Here is a 19,852-nt window from a genome sequence, read left to right as displayed (position 1 = left end):
AGTCCAGGGCCACAGATACTCCCCAGTCCAGGGCCACAGATACACCCCGGTCCAGGGCCACAGATACACCCCGGTCCAGGCCCACAGATACACCCCGGTCCAGGGCCACAGATACACCCCGGTCCAGGGCCACAGATACACCCCAGTCCAGGGCCACAGATACTCCCCAGTCCAGGGCCACAGATACACCCCGGTCCAGGGCCACAGATACACCCCGGTCCAGGCCCACAGATACACCCCGGTCCAGGGCCACAGATACACCCCGGTCCAGGGCCTTAGAGTTCACATCATGGGCCCGAAGCGCCCCAAGAGCTCGCAGTCTAATGCTGGGGTCGCCCCGCACGGCCGGAACTGGGAGAGCGGACTGATCAGCACCCCGCTGGAGGAGGTAGGACGGCAACAAAGGGTTAAACAATGAGAGAGGAAGGTTGCGAAGGGTTAACCCGGATCAGGGCAGGAACGAGTTAAGTTTGCATGAAAGTGGTACAGAAGCATGATGGGGTAACCAGGGATACTGAGGGAATGGGAAGCAAAGGGTTAACCAGGGCGAACGTGGGGTAACCATGGAGAGGGGGTGTCAGGGCAGTAATGATTTAACCAGCAGGGGTATAAATTGTCCTGATCCCCTCTATAGGTGCCGCTACGACCCCCCATATGATGCTCTCTAATATTTCTGGTCTGCACGGTTTATTATTTTTTTAACATTTTTCTTTTAAGTGGAACAGCCTCCCGGCAGAGGTGGTAGAGGGTAATACAGTGAGGGGATTAAACATGCATGGGATAGACATACGGCTCCTGAATCTAAGACGAGACCAACGACTGATTAAGGTTTGAGTCGTTACAGCAGGAGAAACGGGGGACTAGACGGGGGCCGGATGGGGCCGATCTGCCTGCGGGTTCTGGGTTTATGGAAAAATCTGTAACGTACATTTCGGGGGGATTTGCGGATTTCTGTGATTTGATTAAACTTCCATTTTTGCAGCAATTTTCCCCAATACAGCGCATTTTGAGGCTGCCCCTCCCCCATTAATTGCCCCCGTGGTATCTGCCCTTTGCTCCCCAGGGCACCTGTTCACAGATTGGGTGTAATGAAGCCGCGTGGAAACAGAGAGGGGCCACGGGGGACGCGGCGAGTCCAGGGAGACGATGTGTGGGGGCCACGCAGCGCTCTGCTCATTATTACCTGACCCCCAAAGAGTTAAAGAGCAAAATAAAACAAATTGTGCCAAAAATGTCACCGCCCCCCCCCTGCCCTGAGAAAAAAAATGAAAACTATAAATCACAAAAATCCCTGAAAACAGTCACTTTGTGTCCAGCTGTCCTGCGCGGCTTTCCGGCGGTCAGAGTTTAACCCCCGCGTCTAATTCTGACGCATTTACCATAAAAATCATTCCCCGGCCCTTTAACCCCCGCCGCCCCTGGGTTCTTTTTTGGGGCTGTATTACAGGTGTTTGGTTAAAGTTCTGTAATTACTGAAAATGGCTTTTTGTCCTGAGAATTTGTATATTAATATGTTTTTCAATGAGGAGGAGACCCATGTGCTGCCGCTGGGTCGCTGAGCATTGATTGGCGGGCCATGTTCCATTGGTTGAATCCAGGGCTCCTATTGGTTGAGATTGCACAGGGGGCACCGCGGGGTACAGGGCGGGAATGTATTATCGCAGATGATTGGCTGTGATTGGACGGCGGGGTTTTGGATAATGAATATATAGATTTTGGGGGCAGTAAGGAGGAGGGGGAGGGGAAGCGCACGGCGCGGAGTATATATTATATGGTATATTAATAGATTCCCTTACTGCTTCACGGGGTTAATGTGCCGGGGATTTCCCCTTTTGGGGGATTTTTTTATATTTTTTTATTTTACAGATTTCAGAAAACATTCCTGAGCGTTTTGTGTTAATTTGATTCATTGTTGCAGTCGTTGTTTTGTTTTTTTTTCCCTTATTTTTGTGCAGCGATGTTTTCATCAATCGCACCGAGCAGCTAGAAACACGCAGCCCGGGTACAAAACACGACGGGGCGGAATAACTGGGACATTTACAGAAATGGTGCAGTAAAATCACCCCCCAGGGAATATGCCAAGACGACCTAACGGCAAATGAGGGCGTTTAGGGGGTGTGGTTAGAGGGGTGACTGGGGCGGGGCTATTTGTGTAAATGGGTGGGGCTTTCAGAGGAAGAATGAGTTTTATTTACCTCGTTTAATTTATAAAGCCGTTTCCTGCTGTTTCTATATACATTATCGGGGCTTTTAGGGCCGTAGAACCCTGCGATCCCCTCATACCCAGCAAACATTCTGACCTCCTAGAAAAGAGGGGCATCACGGGGAGGAGAGAGGGGCATCAGGGGGGGAGAGAGGGGCATCAGGGGGGGAGAGAGGGGCATCGGGGGGAGAGAGGGGCATCAGGGGAGGAGAGAGGGGCATCGGGGGGAGAGAGGGGCATCAGGGGAGGAGAGAGGGGCATCAGGGGGGAGAGAGGGGCATCAGTGGGGGAGAAAGGAGGCATCAGGGGAGGAGAGAGGGGGATCGGGGAGGAAACAGTGGGGTATCAGGGGAGGAGAGAGGGGTATTGGGAGGAGAGGGGGGGTCAGGGGAGGAGAGAGGGGTATTGGGAGGAGAGGGGGGGTCAGGGGAGGAGAGAGGGGTATTGGGAGGAGAGGGGTATCAGGGGAGGAGAGAGGGGTATCAGGGGAGGAGAGAGGGGTATTGGGAGGAGAGGGGTATCAGGGGAGGAGAGAGGGGTATCAGGGGAGGAGAGAGGGGCATCAGGGGAGGAGAGAGGGGTATCAGGGGAGGAGAGAGGGGTATTGGGAGGAGAGGGGTATCAGGGGAGGAGAGAGGGGTTTCAGGGGAGGAGAGAGGGGTATTGGGAGGAGAGGGGTATCAGGGGAGGAGAGAGGGGCATCAGGGGAGGAGAGAGGGGTATTGGGAGGAGAGGGGGCACGATGAGGAAAGAAAAAATGCTGAAAAGAATCAAAACAAAGTTTATGAAAAAGAAAAGACAGATTTGGTTTGTAAGCAGAGTTCGGGATCGCCGGCTTATTTTATTTTCTATTTTTGTGATGAAATAAACTCATTTTATGTTTCAGACGCAGAAAGTGTTTGTAGAATCCGTTAAAATTGTAAAATCGCCCCCCCCATCAGTTTTATAAATGCCAGTTTCTGGTGATTGGCGGAATATTCCGGCATCGCGTCGGGGATGTAAATGCGTTTCCCGGAAAGATTTCCAAATTTCACCAGGATTTACGAAACGGCGGGAAATCGGGCCAAATGTTATTTATACAGAAAAGATATTTTTCACCGGTCAGCTCGCCGCCTCCAAAATAAATAAACCAATTCAGAAAAAGGTGCTAATCCTGTATATCGGGGGCCGCTTCCCCCCCGCTCTGCTTCCCCCCGGCAACCGCGCCAGCCAATGGGAGCCCAGCTAAAAAAAAAAAATGATTATTATTGAATTTAATATTTAATTATTTATCAAGTCCATGAAATTATTATTGAAAATAATTCTTAATTACACGGTAAGTAAAAATTTAACAAAAATGGATTTTAATACCGGCAGCGATACAGAATGTTTACAAAAATTATTTTTTATACTAGGATTTTTTTTTAATTTTTTTTATTTGAAAATCAAGCAGTAAATCTGGCCGTCTACCTGTTTGATTATTATTTTTTTTACAAAAATGTGAGAAATGATATATATCGACTCCTTTTATTCCTTACAATAAACACACGGGACGGGAGAGTTTACATTATTATTATTTTTTTGTTCTAAATTGGATTAAATCCAGTAAATTTCCATCTCGGTATCTGTAACTTATTTAGAAGCTTCATTTTTTTTAAGATTTTTTTTCTCCCTGTCAGTTCAGTTTTTTTCTCCGTTAAATGATTTACCTTTGGAGATTTGGGAGTTCCTGCCTGCACTTTGATGCCGACCCCTTAAACATTTTACATCCATTTTTCATGACTTTAAAGCATTACTGTAGATTAACCAAAATGGCTACAATTTTTTTTATTTTTTATTTTTTTTTTTACAGAAAATTTTGAAGCCGGTAAATGGAGATCTCATAAAATAAACGCATTTAACCCTCGCCCCGCCAAAAAAAAAAGTGAAATCTAGACAGAAATATATAAAAAAAATATAATAAAATCCCTATAAATATTAAAGCGCTGTCTGTATCACAGATGGGAACACGGTTTGGGAAAAGCGGTTACCCCAAAATAATTTCCACAGAAAATTTTTATTCAGACCCAGCAGATGTTGGTGACCCCGTTTCAGGTGAAAGGAAAGTTTTTTTTTTGCATTCTATTTTAATTTTTCATAACTTTTAACATTAAATACAGCAAATATAAAGCAAAATCTAAACGAATTGCTTTGCAGAATTGAAAAAGATGAATTATTAGCGGTGTTTTTTTGTATTTTTTTTTTAAAATACCGGTAAATTACTAGTCAATTATTTCTGTTTTTCGGGATTATTCATCAGTCTTTTTGACTCTTTTTGTTTCTTGTTGCCAAGGAGCAGCCCCCAGAGTTAGTTACCCCACTTTCAGGAGCCTCTAAGGTCGCGGGTAAGAGATCCATGCGCGCGCCCGCTGACGGATGTCGGACGTGGCATTTTTTAAACTTAAAAAATAAAATAAAATTAATATTCCGTTTAAAGTTAAAAATAATTCAAATATTTATTTATATTCCCCTAATGAAAAATAATGGGAAATTCAGATTTTTTTTTTTTACATCTGAAAATTAAATAAAAAAATCTATTTTCATGAAAATGATGTTTAGAGGGAATTTTTGTCCGTTTGTCTTTTGATCGGAATAGCTCAGAGGGTCGCGTTTCCTCCGTCCCGAGTCGTAGTTGACAGGCGAGCCGTCTCACAATCCCCCGATGATAAGGACACTCCGAGGCTTTATAAATAAACCTGCGAGGAACTCGAGATCAAACTGGAATTCCTGACGTTTCCTGCTGGAGACTTTGCCTTTTTCCTCCCCGTCGGAAGACCCCGCGGTGGGACGTTTCCCCCTGATAATTGGGTTAAGTCACTTGGTTCAGAAACGCCGGGATGCGCGAATACGAGGACTCACCAGTCACGGACCTTTCCTGCCGCTACCGGTTCTTATTCATTTACGATACATATTTTTTGGGGTTAAATATAGAAATTTATGTAAATATTTTAGAATTGGTATTTTACTAAAATTATTATTTTTTAAATTAGATATATATATATTTAACAAAACAAACATATTCCAGAGTAATTCCGATAATAGCGGGGTGAAGAAATAAATATATATATCGGTGAAAGACATGTACTGATATGATTAACCCTTTCACCGCCAGAGCAATCGCTGGATCAGTGTACGCAGACCTGCCCTCCGCTAGAGCTCTGAAAGGGGGTTAACCCTTTAGCTGCCTCCTTGTAATACGGGCTGAATACACAGAATCATCCCGCGATGACACCCCGTAATCCAAAAGGCGCTTCCACGCTCAGCCGTAAAATCATTTCATCCGTCCAGCGAGGCCGTCCGGGACGCCACAAAACAGCAGCACCGACCCGTTCAGTGCCACATACACTGCGGGTTATTGCGGGGCATCTGCGGAGATTAACCCTCTCAGTCCCAAACACCTAGGACATGCATCAGCGGTACATATATATACATATTCATACATATATGCGGTATATATACACACACATACCGATATATACATATTTATACACGCACACACACATATATATATATATATACATACATACATACACACACATATATACCGGTATATACATATTTATACACGCACACACACATATATATATATATATACATACATACATACACACACATATATACCGGTATATACATATTTATACACACACACACACATATATATATATATATATATACATACATACATACACACACATATATACCGGTATATACATATTTATACACACACATATATATATAAATATTTATACACGCACACACATATATATACGGTATACAGATTTATACATACACGCACATATATACACACACATATATATATATATATATATACACACATATATACACACATACACACACACACATATATATAAATATTTATACACACACACATATATATATATTGTGCTGGCGCTCTGCGTACGTATTTGCGGTGCGGAGATCTGATAGACCTGGAAGCTGAGCTAAAAACACAGAGGAAAACGGGTAAAAAAAATAAAAAACGGGATACAAAAAACCGAAATGTATGTAGGATGGGGCTGTGTGTAAATTGTTGTTTTTTATTCATTTTGGGACCGTCAGGAACGCCATTTAAATAACTTGCTTTTATATTTTAGCGCCAAAACGAGATAATATAGAAACCTAAAATATATATATATACACAAAAAATAATACATAAAAGCTGCTAATATTACACTCAAAATGTGTACAGCGCTATGGAATCTGCGGGCGCTATATAAATAAATGTAACATAAAAGATTTTATAAATATTGCTATTAGAAAATGTTTCAAAACTTCCCCTCTGTATACAAATACAGCAGCTTTAACCCCAGAAAACAACATTGTTAACCCTCTCCTGCCTCTGGGACTTAAAAAGTGTTAAAAAATAAATCAAGTGCTGCCAATTTTCCCTAATTTATGAGATTTTTCACATAGGATGTAAAAAAATAACATTTTTACAAACATTCTGGAATTTGACAAATTAAATTTCTATTTTTTTAAAAAATTTAAATCTAATTTTAGCCCCTGCGATAATAAGCGGCATCAATATCCATTCTCCCTGTTTTATTTAAAATGATGCAGATCCTTAATTTTCCAGTAACTACATTTTTTTAAGACAGTAACCTTGTTAATAATAATAGTAATAATAATAATAGTAATAATAATAATAATATTTATAATAATAATAGTAATAATATTAGTAATAATAATAATAGTAATAATAATAATAATAATATTTATAATAATAATAGTAATAATAGTTATAATAATAGTAATATTAGTAGTAGTAATAATATTAGTAATAATAATAGTAATAATAATAGTTATAATAATAATAATAGTTATAATAATAATAATAGTAATAATATTAGTAATAATAATAATAGTTCTAATAATAATAATAATATTAGTAGTAATAGTAATAATAATAGTAATAATAATAATAGTAATAATAATAGTAGTAATAATAATAATAATAGTAATAATAGTAATAATAATAATTAATATTGTAACGCGATTGTTGTTAATATACATTAATATACTCGCATATGGTAAATGGGACCTTTAACTCTTTTGTGGCCAAAGGAGAGAAATATCCTTTTTTGTTGTTTATTAGTATATTTTTTTCCATTAAATATGATAAATATGGCTGCTCGTTACTTATCATTTTCTGTCTGGGGGGAAGGTTGGTCATCGCATGGCGTGACAGCACCCAGAGGGTTAAACCTGTTTGGTAGCGCGCATGCGCCGTTTAGGGATCATACCTCTGGCGTTACGTTGGCTCTATGTTGTGGCGTAATTAATTTGTTGCGATTTTGTCCAGTTTTGGTTCAGAATCCTTTATTTATGGATATTTGGAAATCTATTTCCCGCGATGACATCACTGCGATTATTTCACTCTATTTTCTTTGTCGGACGCAGAATATTTTACACTTTCTCCATTTCTTTCCCTTCTCAAATAATTACGCTAAAATATGACGTGTTTGCCACGTTTCTATGGCAACACAACAGAAAAGCATTTCTTCTCTTTTTTCATCTTGAGCCCAAACGTAACTTTGTGCCTTTTTTTGAGCTGAGACTCCGTGCGCTGGAATCCGGCCCGGATCGCGCAGCGTTTTAGGTTTTTTGTCCGCGGATTGTTTGGCGGAATTTTCAGGCCTTCGTTATTTTCTGGTATAAATACAGACCGGGAATAATGGGATTGGGCGAATTTACACCCCAATGGATCACTGACCACACGCCAGTGGATCACTTATCTTACACCCCAATGGATCACTGACCATACACCCTGCTCCTCCACTCCCCCGCCCCGCGCCTCCTCTCCACGCCTTCTTCCAGTGTCTCCGCCCCCGCGCGTCTCCGCCCCCCACGCGTCTCCGCCCGCTGCCACATACTGTCTCCACCGTACAGCCAGAAACTGCCTCCCTGCCTCCTCACCACCCAGCAAACAAGAAGAAGGTCTGCGAAAGGTTATCGCCTCATATTAATATTCTGAAATGTCTGCGCTCATCCCGTTATTCCTCCCCAGAAGGCGCCGGGCCGTCTTTTTCTGCGTTTGATAACAGGTGCAGGACTCAGGAAAACGATTAGATTACTAGTGTAAAAATACACAAATTACATGAAAAATCCCACCCGGCCCCCACCTCATAGCCAGGGCATTAATGTGACCCTTGGGGGGGTTCTATGAGCTGCCAGCTTTGTGGGGGTCTCAAGGGCTTTATTGCATAATAACCATACCTGGAACTCTCTGGCTCCGGCTACCCGGACCCCCCTTGCGAGTAGGAGGTCCTGTTGATGCCGGTGGGCGGTCACACACCATTTTTGGAGGGGAAGTGGGTGGGGAGTGGGGCGTGTCCTGTGAGCTGGAGTACAGGTGTGATAATCAGGTGTTACTCACCCTCCGCACACCCAGACCCACCCTCCGCACACCCAGACCCACCCTCCGCACACTCAAACCCACTCTCCGCACACCCAGACCCACCCTCCGCACTCCCAAACCCACTCTCCGCACACCCAGACCCACCCTCCGCACACCCAGACCCACCCTCCGCACTCCCAGACCCACCCTCCGCACACCCAGACCCACCCTCCGCACACCCAAACCCACTCTCCGCACACTCAGACCCACCCTCCGCACACCCAGACCCACCCTCCGCACACTCAGACCCACCCTCCGCACTCCCAAACCCACGCTCCGCACTCGCAAACCCACGCTCCGCACTCCCAAACCCACGCTCCGCACTCCCAAACCCACCCTCCACACACCCAAACCCACGCTCCGCACACCCAAACCCACGCTCCGCACTCCCAAACCCACCCTCCACACTCCCAAACCCACTCAGGATTTACCCGGGGGCAGCTGCACTCTCCGTATTTTGCGTTATACATCTTTGGTATCAAAACTGCCTTTTTCGATCCCAAAAGTGAGCAGTTTGTTCCCATTAAACGTAACCACCTGCTGCGCCTGTCACAGGTCGGAGGCCGTCACAGGTCGGGGGCCCAGGGGCCGACTCGCCTTACATCCCCTCCGCTGGATTTTATTTGGAAAGTTATTTTTTGTACGCATTGTAAGGATGTAGCGCTGTGTACTGGGGATGAATGGGTTAAGCGGCGTGTTACACAGGAACCGGTTTGGGGAAAGGGCGCCGGTCGCTAGATTTGCCCCGAATGGTCTGCGTTTACCGTTTTATTTCTCCCGCTGCGAGTAACTAATATCACGAGCCGGGGCGGCGTTTGGCAGACGGGGCGACGAGGTTTATCTGCAACTCATAAACACCCAGCCGCGCAGGAACACGGCACGTTAACCCTCGCAGCACCAGCAGCATAGCGAGGCGCTCTATTAAAGCCGCTGTTCCACTTACACAAAGCATTAAATACCCTCTTTAGGCAGACAGATCCGTGCGTTTATTCTTTCATCTGGAGGGTTAATCAGAGGCTACAGCCTTATTTTAGAGGGACCCGGAATGATGCTTCCAATGCTGCATTTGAGAGGACAGTAGATAAGTGGAACAGCCTCCCAGCAGAAGTGGTAGAGGGTAATACAGTGAGGGGATTAAACATGCATGGGATAGACATACGGCTCCTGAATCTAAGACGAGACCAACGACTGATTAAGGCTGATCTGCCGGCGGGTTCTGGGTTTCTATTTGCCTAAAAAAACCCAAAAACCCTGGTTATCGCCCCCTGAAGCGTCTGTGGGGATTATCGTATAAGGAGCGCGTCCCGCGGGAGCGATATAAATCACCCGCGGTGTTTCTGTCCCGGTAGCTTCCGTGTTTTTGGGGCGATGCTGAGACGCTTTTACTTTTTCAAGAGTTTCCTAAAGTTCTAAGAAAGTTCCGTGTCTGAGGTCAGAGGTCGGCCGGGGGCTTCAGAGGTTAATTGAAATCATGGTGGGAGTCACACAACTGCCCCCCCCCGACTTACAGCCACAAAACTGTCTATTCCTTAACATTTTTGTTTGTCGGTCGAGTTAAAGGGTTAACTGAGCCGAGTGGAACTGGAGCTTTAATCCGGGAGGAGAGGGTCTCGGGAGGCGCAGGAATCGTTATTTATTTATGAAGCGCAAACATATTCCACGGCGCTGTACAATTTAACACATGCACAGCACAGAGACACAGCAGGAACCGAGAACCCGGCCAGTGAGCTTACAATCTAACACTTGGGGGGGCTCCTGACGTGAGCTTACAATAAAAGGAGTTATGTGGGTGCCGGAGACAAAGGAGGATCGTAAAATAAATATAAAGCACCAATAATTCCCGCAGCGCTCCTTACAGTCCCTGCATTCAAAGGGTCTGACAGAAGTAGAACCGACTGACTGAGACGAGCCGATACACTAGCTAACGAGGACTCGGCTCAGGAGCTAACACTCTATAGGTTTCAAGAGACAAATAACGGTTGTTACAAAAATAAGTAAAACAAACCAACGACTGCAACAGAAAATCAACGCGTTTCACACACAGCGCTCGGGAATGTTTTCCGAAATCATTAAAATAAAAAAATCCCCCAAAAGGGGTAAATCCCCGGCACATTAACCCCATGAAGCAATAAGGGAATCTATTAATATACCATATAATATATACTCCGCGCCGCGCGCTTCCCCTCCCCCTTACTGCCCCCCAAATATTCATTAATCTTCATTCATACCCCCGCGGGTACCCCGTGTGCTGCGTCGGGTTCATACCCCAAGCTAATAATTTATATATTACCCCGCACTGATAATATATAATATTATCTGTGCGGGGTAAATATATAATATTATCTGTGCGGGGTAAATATATATATTATCTGTGCGGGGTAAATATATATATTATCAGTGCGGGGTAAATATATATATTATCTGTCCGGGGTAAATATATATATTATCTGTGCGGGGTAAATATATATATTATCTGTGCGGGGTAATACATTATCAGTGCGGGGTAAATATATATATTATCAGTGCGGGGTAAATATATATATTATCTGTGCGGGGTAAATATATATATTATCAGTGCGGGGTAAATATATATATTATCTGTGCGGGGTAAATATATATATTATCAGTGCGGGGTAAATATATATATTATCAGTGCGGGGTAAATATACATATTATCTGTGCGGGGTAAATATATATATTATCTGTGCGGGGTAAATATATATATTATCTGTGCGGGGTAAATATATATATTATATGTGCGGGGTAAATATATATATTATATGTGCGGGGTAAATATATATGTTATCTGTGCGGGGTAAATATATATGTTATCTGTGCGGGGTAAATATATATATTATCTGTGCAGGGTAAATATATATATTATCTGTGCGGGGTAAATATATATATTATCAGTGCGGGGTAAATATATATATTATCTGTGCAGGGTAAATATATATATTATCTGTGCGGGGTAAATATATATATTATCTGTGCGGGGTAAATATATATATAATCTGTGCGGGGTAAATATATATATTATCAGTGCGGGGTAAATATATATATTATCTGTGCGGGGTAAATATATATATTATCAGTGCGGGGTAAACATATATATTATCAGTGCGGGGTAAATATATATATTATCTGTGCGGGGTAAATATATATATTATCTGTGCGGGGTAAATATATATATTATCAGTGCGGGGTAATATATTATCAGTGCGGGGTAAATATATATATATTATCTGTGCAGGGTAAATATATAATATTATCTGTGCGGGGTAAATATATCTATTATCAGTGCGGGGTAATATATTATCAGTGCGGGGTAATATATTATCTGTGCGGGGTAAATATATATATTATCAGTGCGGGGTAAATATATTATATGTGCGGGGTAAATATATATATTATCTGTGCGGGGTAAATATATATATTATCTGTGCGGGGTAAATATATATGTTATCTGTGCGGGGTAAATATATATATTATCTGTGCGGGGTAAATATATATATTATATGTGCGGGGTAAATATATATATTATCTGTGCGGGGTAAATATATATATTATCTGTGCGGGGTAAATATATATATTATCTGTGCGGGGTAAATATATCTATTATCTGTGCGGGGTAATATATTATCAGTGCGGGGTAATATATTATCTGTGCGGGGTAAATATATATATTATCAGTGCGGGGTAAATATATTATATGTGCGGGGTAAATATATATATTATCTGTGCGGGGTAAATATATATATTATCAGTGCGGGGTAAATATATATATTATCTGTGCGGGGTAAATATATATATTATCTGTGCGGGGTAAATATATATATTATCAGTGCGGGGTAATATATTATCAGTGCGGGGTAAATATATATATTATCTGTGCAGGGTAAATATATCTATTATCTGTGCGGGGTAAATATATATATTATCAGTGCGGGGTAAATATATTATATGTGCGGGGTAAATATATATATTATCTGTGCGGGGTAAATATATATATTATCAGTGCGGGGTAAATATATATATTATCAGTGCGGGGTAAATATATATTATTGGTGCGGGGTAAATATATATATTATCAGTGCGGGGTAAATATATATATTATCTGTGCGGGGTAAATATATATTATCAGTGCGGGGTAAATATATATATTATATGTGCGGGGTAAATATATATATTATCAGTGCGGGGTAAATATATATATTATCAGTGCGGGGTAAATATATATATTATCTGTGCGGGGTAAATATATATATTATCAGTGCGGGGTAAATATATATATTATCAGTGCGGGGTAAATATATTATCTGTGCGGGGTAAATATATATATTATATGTGGGGGTAAATATATATATTATCAGTGCGGGGTAAATATATATATTATCAGTGCGGGGTAAATATATTATCTGTGCGGGGTAAATAAATATATTATATGTGCGGGGTAAATATATATATTATCTGTGCGGGGTAAATATATATATTATATGTGTGGGGTAAATATATATTATCGGTGCGGGGTAAATATATATCATCTGTGTGGGGTAAATATATATATGTTATCTGTGCGGGGTAAATATATATATTATCAGTGCGGGGTAAATATATATATTATCTGTGCGGGGTAAATATATATATTATCGGTGCGGGGTAAATATATATATTATCAGTGCGGGGTAAATATATATATTATCAGTGCGGGGTAAATATATATATTATCAGTGCGGGGTAAATATATATATTATCTGTGCGGGGTAAATATATATTATCGGTGCGGGGTAAATATATATTATTAGCTTTGGGTAATTATTATTAGCACAGTGTAAAAGCTTTATTATCAGCTCTGGGTAAAAGCTATATTATTAACTTGGGGTACATACCGTATATATTATCAGTGCGGGGTAAATATATATATTATTAGCTTAGGGTAAAATATATATCATCACCGTAGGGTTAAATACATATTATTAGCTTGAGGTAAATATATTACCAGTGCGGGGTAAAATATGTGTTATCAGCTCTGTGTTACTATATATATTATTCATTCGGGTAATTATATTATTAGAGCGGGTAGAATATAAATTATTACCTTGAGGTAAATTTATATTATGAGCTCGGGGTAAAATATATATATTTACCCCGCACAGATAATATATTACCCCGCACATATAATATATATATTTACCCCGCACTGATAATATATATATTTACCCCGCACTGATAATATATATATTTACCCCGCACAGATAATATATTACCCCGCACTGATAATATATATATTTACACCGTGCTGATAATATATTACCCCGCACAGATAATATATATATTTACCCCGCACATATAATATATATTTACCCCGCACATATAATATATATATTTACCCCGCACAGATAATATATATATTTACCCCGCACATATAATATATATTTACCCCGCACATATAATATATATATTTACCCCGCACATATAATATATATATTTACCCCGCACAGATAATATATATATTTACCCCGCACCGATAATATATATATTTACCCCGCACTGATAATAAATTACCCTGCACTGATAATATATTTACCCCGCACAGATTATATATATATTTACCCCGCACAGATAATATATATATTTACCCCGTGCTGATAATATATATATATTTACCCCGCACTGATAATATATATATTTACCCCGCACATATAATATATATTTACCCCGCACATATAATATATATATTTACCCCGTGCTGATAATATATTACCCCGCACAGATAATATATATATTTACCCCGCACTGATAATATATATATTTACCCCGTGCTGATAATATATATATTTACCCCGCACTGATAATATATATATTTACCCCGCACATATAATATATATTTACCCCGCACATATAATATATATATTTACCCCGCACATATAATATATATATTTACCCCGCACATATAATATATATTTACCCCGCACATATAATATATATTTTACCCCGCACAGATAATATATATATTTACCCCGCACATATAATATATATTTACCCCGCACATATAATATATATATTTACCCCGCACATATAATATATATATTTACCCCGCACGGATAATATATATATTTACCCCGCACTGATAATATATATATTTACCCCCACATATAATATATATATTTACCCCGCACAGAAAATATATATATTTACCCCGCACAGATTATATATATATTTACCCCGCACTGATAATATATATATTTACCCCGCACTGATAATAAATTACCCTGCACTGATAATATATTTACCCCGCACAGATTATATATATATTTACCCCGCACAGATAATATATATATTTACCCCGCACAGATAATATTATATATTTACCCCGCACAGATAATATATATATTTACCCCGCACAGATAATATATATATTTACCCCGCACAGATAATATATATATTTAACCCGCACTGATAATATATATATTTACCCCGCACTGATAATATATATATTTACCCCGCACTGATAATATATATATTTACCCCGCACTGATAATATATATATTTACCCCGCACAGATAATATATATATTTACCCCGCACTGATAATATATATATTTACCCCGCACAGATAATATATTTACCCCGCACAGATAATATATATATTTACCCCCACATATAATATATATATTTACCCCGCACAGATAATATATATATTTACCCCGCACAGATAATATATATATTTACCCCGCACAGATAATATATATATATTTACCCCGCACTGATAATATATATATTTACCCCGCACTGATAATATATATATTTACCCCGCACAGATAATATATATATTTACCCCGCACAGATAATATATATATTTACCCCGCACATATAATATATATATTTACCCCGCACAGACAATATATATATTTACCCCGCACAGATAATATATTACCCCGCACAGATAATAGATATATTTACCCCGCACAGATAATATATATATTTACCCCGCACAGATAATATATATATTTACCCCGCACAGATAATATATATATTTACCCCGCACTGATAATATATATATTTACCCTGCACATATAATATGTATCTTTATCCGGGGTTTGTGTTGAATTTTGGGAATTCTCGTTCCTTGATATTTTCCGCAGTGCTATAGTTTTGGGTTTTGGTGCAGAATGTATAAATTTGGCAGAATGTATAAATTTGGCAGAATGTATAAATTTGGCAGAATGTATAAATGTTACGTTTTCTGTGCTCCCGGTCGGTGATTTCTGCGCCGTCCCCAAACCCAGAGACAGATTACACTCAGCCCGGGGCGCTTTCACTTTTAACCCCGAGAGATCGGTATATATGGTATATATATATAACCCAATGTTTAGCGGCTGGATTCATGATCCATTTCAGACGGAAATCGCGCTCTGTGTTATTCCGCACCCCGTCCTGCGCGGCCCGCGGACATTGAGTTCTGGCCCCCGCGGTTATTAGAACCCGAGCCTTGTTTCTGGTAGAGACGCGGCACGCGGCACATGTCACGGCGCCGACAGCATCCGCCTTCGCTACCTGCCCCCAGGGCCACTGAAAGGGTTAATCTGCGGAGCGGGGCTCTATTCCCTAGGGGTGCGCGGCGGGATTCGGGGGGCCGGTTAGATCTTTTGGTGTAAAAAAAAAAAAAAAAAGTGAAACGTTATCCGCCGGGGGACGGAGGAATTATATCTGGAAGAGCAGAAATGCCGTCGGATAAACCTGCAACCGAACACCCGCGTTCTCAGGCTGAAACCGTACCCGGGCACAGGCGCTGCGCATGCATCGCTACTGCCACCACTTATTAACCCCGTCGCTGCCGCCCGGGCCCCAGCGGCCTCACGTCCCCCACACAGGGAAACATCAAAAATACTGGGGATTTGAAACAAAAATAGCAAAAATCTGTAAATTCCGAGACTTTTGTGCTGTTTTTGTTGCGGCATCGCGTGTCTGCGTTTCATGCGCACTTCCTGCTGGCGGCTTTAACGGCACGTCAGCGACGCTTTGTGGCATCGCCAGCCGCGGTCTGTACGGGAAATCCCAGCCGTTTTACTTATTATTCCGCTATTAATCATGATTTATATAATAACGTGTGGTTTATTTATACATAATGCAGGGCTGGTAATTATGAGATTTTGCCCGAATGTTACTATTATAAATACAGGGTACAGGGTGAGACTCCGGGGAGCGATGGAGGTTCAAAGAATCATTTATATAGTCAGGTGACCGGATTTCCTCTAAATCCCGGGAAATTGATAAATAATAAGAAAGTTCCAGGCCCCGCAGAGAGCATTCTATATGTCGCTGGATAATGGGGGAGTCCGGCGGGTCGGATCCGCGCCGTGACGTCGTACGGGGCTCAGAGCACCACGAGGTGCAAGGAATCACTTTACCAAAAACCCCACGTTTTACACTAAAATAGTCCCGATTAATAGTGTTTATATATATATTAGACCCCCCGTATATGTATCCCATGGGAGCTTCCGTCTTAACTTCCTGTCCCCCCCCCGTCTCTCCCGTATTGGTAAGTTGCTGATTGCTGCTGATTGGTTCCGGCTGCCTTTGTAAGAGAAATAACGTCGGGAGGGGGATTGATTGGATGATGCTGGCTCTGCCACGGGCTGCCACCCATCTCGGCTTCCCTCATCTAAAACGTAAAGCTGTCTAATAAATTAATTCAGTTGTGTTAACAGCTCTGTCGGTGAGACTTTCCCTGTATCTAGGTTTGCTCCCATTATTTTTTTTGCTGGATCCGGTGATTTTGGGTCCATCGCCGCAGTTTTTCCCGGTGTCAGACTTTGCCGTTTTGGAGCCGAGCGCTCCTGCGCGGACGAGCTCTGGTCCTCATTATCCCGATCGGTCGGGTTTTGGGTTTATTGAAAGCAGACGGCTACAAATCACGGGGAAGTTGAAACGAGCGGGCGCCTCCGAGATGATTGGGACACGAAGCCGAACACAGATATCGGGGGATAAAACACGGGGGGGCTTGATGGCCAATCACAGAATTATTGCCCTTTCACCCTTTAACTGCTAGATAAAATATTGGTACAAAACGAGAGCTTTGCCCCAGTATCCTGAGATAATATTTCATCCCCGCGCGCCCGGGGTCTGGATAGTGTGCAGACGTGTGCGCCGATCACGGGAGTGACACGCGGGGCTTTGGTGCCGGGAACATGAAAGCCCTTTAAATCCCCGCAAATAACACGAACGCCCCCCCCCATCTCCACCTGCGGATCCTCCTTAAATCCACCGCACAGGAGGGGGGGATCCCGAAAAAAAGCCACACGAGAGATAGATATTTACTAGGATTCCAGCTGTACGGCGCTGCTGAATGTGATGGCGATATATATATATATAATAATTATCCGCGCCATCGCCTGAATGTATCATAAAACTGAGGAGAGGATCAGAGGCTGAGATGGAACGGAAGGAAGTTTTACTTTACTGAGAGGTCGGTAGATAAGTGGAACAGCCTCCCAGCAGAAGTGGTAGAGGGTAATACAGTGAGGGGATTAAACATGCATGGGATAGACATACGGCTCCTAAATCTAAGACGAGACCAACGACTGATTAAGGTTTGAGTCTTTACAGCAGGAGAAACGGGTGACTAGACGGGGGCCGGATGGGGCCGGCAGGTCCTGGTTTCTATTCGTGTGACAATATGTTAAGTCAGGAGCCGTATGTCTATCCCATGCATGCGCCATCAGTGTACCCCGCACAGGGCGCCCCTCTCCCCCTCCCGCCTGTCACCCCGTAGAAGCAGACATAATGGCCGCCTCACGCCTGGCAGGTGGCAGACATGAGGGCCAGTGAGGGAGAGCCCGGGGCCCCTGTGCTGGCTGTAGTAAAGAGGTAACTGCATGAAGACACCTGAATTCAAGCAGGGATTCCAGCTGTGATATAGCAGGGAGAAAAGCACCAATCAGTACACTCAGATATCATTAAATCAGAGGAGAATATGAAGGAGTCCAGACTGTGTGACCCCAGAATCTGCCCCTTCATCCCGAGACTGGGGTAAAAACCCAGAGAATCTGCCCATTCACCCCGAGACTGGGCTAAAAACACAGAGAGTCTGCCCCTTCACCACCAGACTGGGGTAAAATCCCTGGGAATCTGCCCCTTCACCACCAGACTGGGGTAAAATCCCTGGGAATCTGCCCCTTCTCCCCTGACATTATTTCCTCTGGATATTATATGGGTTTCTCAGTCTCTGGGGTGCGGTTTGTCTGCTGAGTGTACAGCACCGCAGCGTATGATGGCGCTATATAAATCAATTTACAAACCAAGCGTTTCCCCCGGAGAGGGGTCTGTGACTCCCCAGCTGTTTAACCCTTTCAGGACCAGCGTCTGGGGCAGATCCTGAACTTAACTAGTTTAGGGCTGGACGTGTGCGCAGCTGGGCTTTTGTTGCCACTAAGGGGTTAATCCACTTTGCGACAGGCAGATCCTATAAGCTTACAGCTGTGCCGGCTGGGAGTACTTCCTATAGGAACACAATGATTGTATTGAAGGGCTTTGAGGAGGAGGTGCCCCCTAGTGCCCCCATACTTAAGGGCAGGAGGGGGGGCCTTCATCAGCCCCTCTCCCCACAGCTGCGATCGCGGCGGAAAACGGTCCCTGGGACACAATTTATAGAGGAATCACCCAACACCCGCCTAATTGTGAGCTCCGCGCGCCGGCAGCCAGTGGGGTAAGAGCGCCACCCGGTGGCCGGACCCCCAGGAGCCTCGTCTGGTTTATAGGGAAAGCGTCAGGGCGTCAGACATAACGGGGCCACTAAACACTTCACTTAGTAACGAGACGCTGCCGGTTCCTCCCAGAACGTCTCCGCCAACGAGCGGCTTATTACCGGTAACGGGGGCCCCACCAGCACAGGGCAGACATCCTAACTGGGCAATATCTGCCGTTTTATTAACTCCAGCAACCCATAAGGTCCCATTCTGCCCCACAGATTTACTGCCCCATGGATTTACTGCCCCACGGGCGGGGGGGGGGGTTAAAATGTTCTTCCGTATGTTAATAATATCCCATTGTACAGCGCTACTGAATTTGATGGCGCTATATAAAACAATAAATAATAATAATAACCCGTTCTGTCTTCACCAAGTTGCATGTATCGTGCAGCCGTCCTTGGGGGCCAGAGCCTGTGATTGGTAGTGGGGGGCCCCAGACAACCCACCAAGTGCCTCATTTAAC

General features: G+C 42.5%; 1 protein-coding gene across 1 annotated transcript in view; it reads left to right on the top strand.

Moving 5' to 3' along the window:
• Positions 1-262: 262 nt before the first annotated feature.
• Positions 263-19,852, top strand: part of SPAG17 (sperm associated antigen 17) — a 63,716-nt gene continuing 44,126 nt past the window's right edge. Inside the window, exon 1 of the mRNA XM_053457328.1 lies at positions 263-388. Coding sequence (XP_053313303.1) covers positions 290-388 — 99 coding nt within the window. The 5' untranslated portion in view covers positions 263-289. The remainder of the gene's footprint in view (positions 389-19,852) is intronic.

Source organism: Spea bombifrons, chromosome 2 (genome assembly GCF_027358695.1).
Source record: "Spea bombifrons isolate aSpeBom1 chromosome 2, aSpeBom1.2.pri, whole genome shotgun sequence".
NCBI classification, from domain to species: Eukaryota; Metazoa; Chordata; class Amphibia; order Anura; family Pelobatidae; genus Spea; species Spea bombifrons.
Note: the sequence above shows the minus strand (reverse complement) of the source record. Positions and strands in the feature narration are given on the sequence as shown.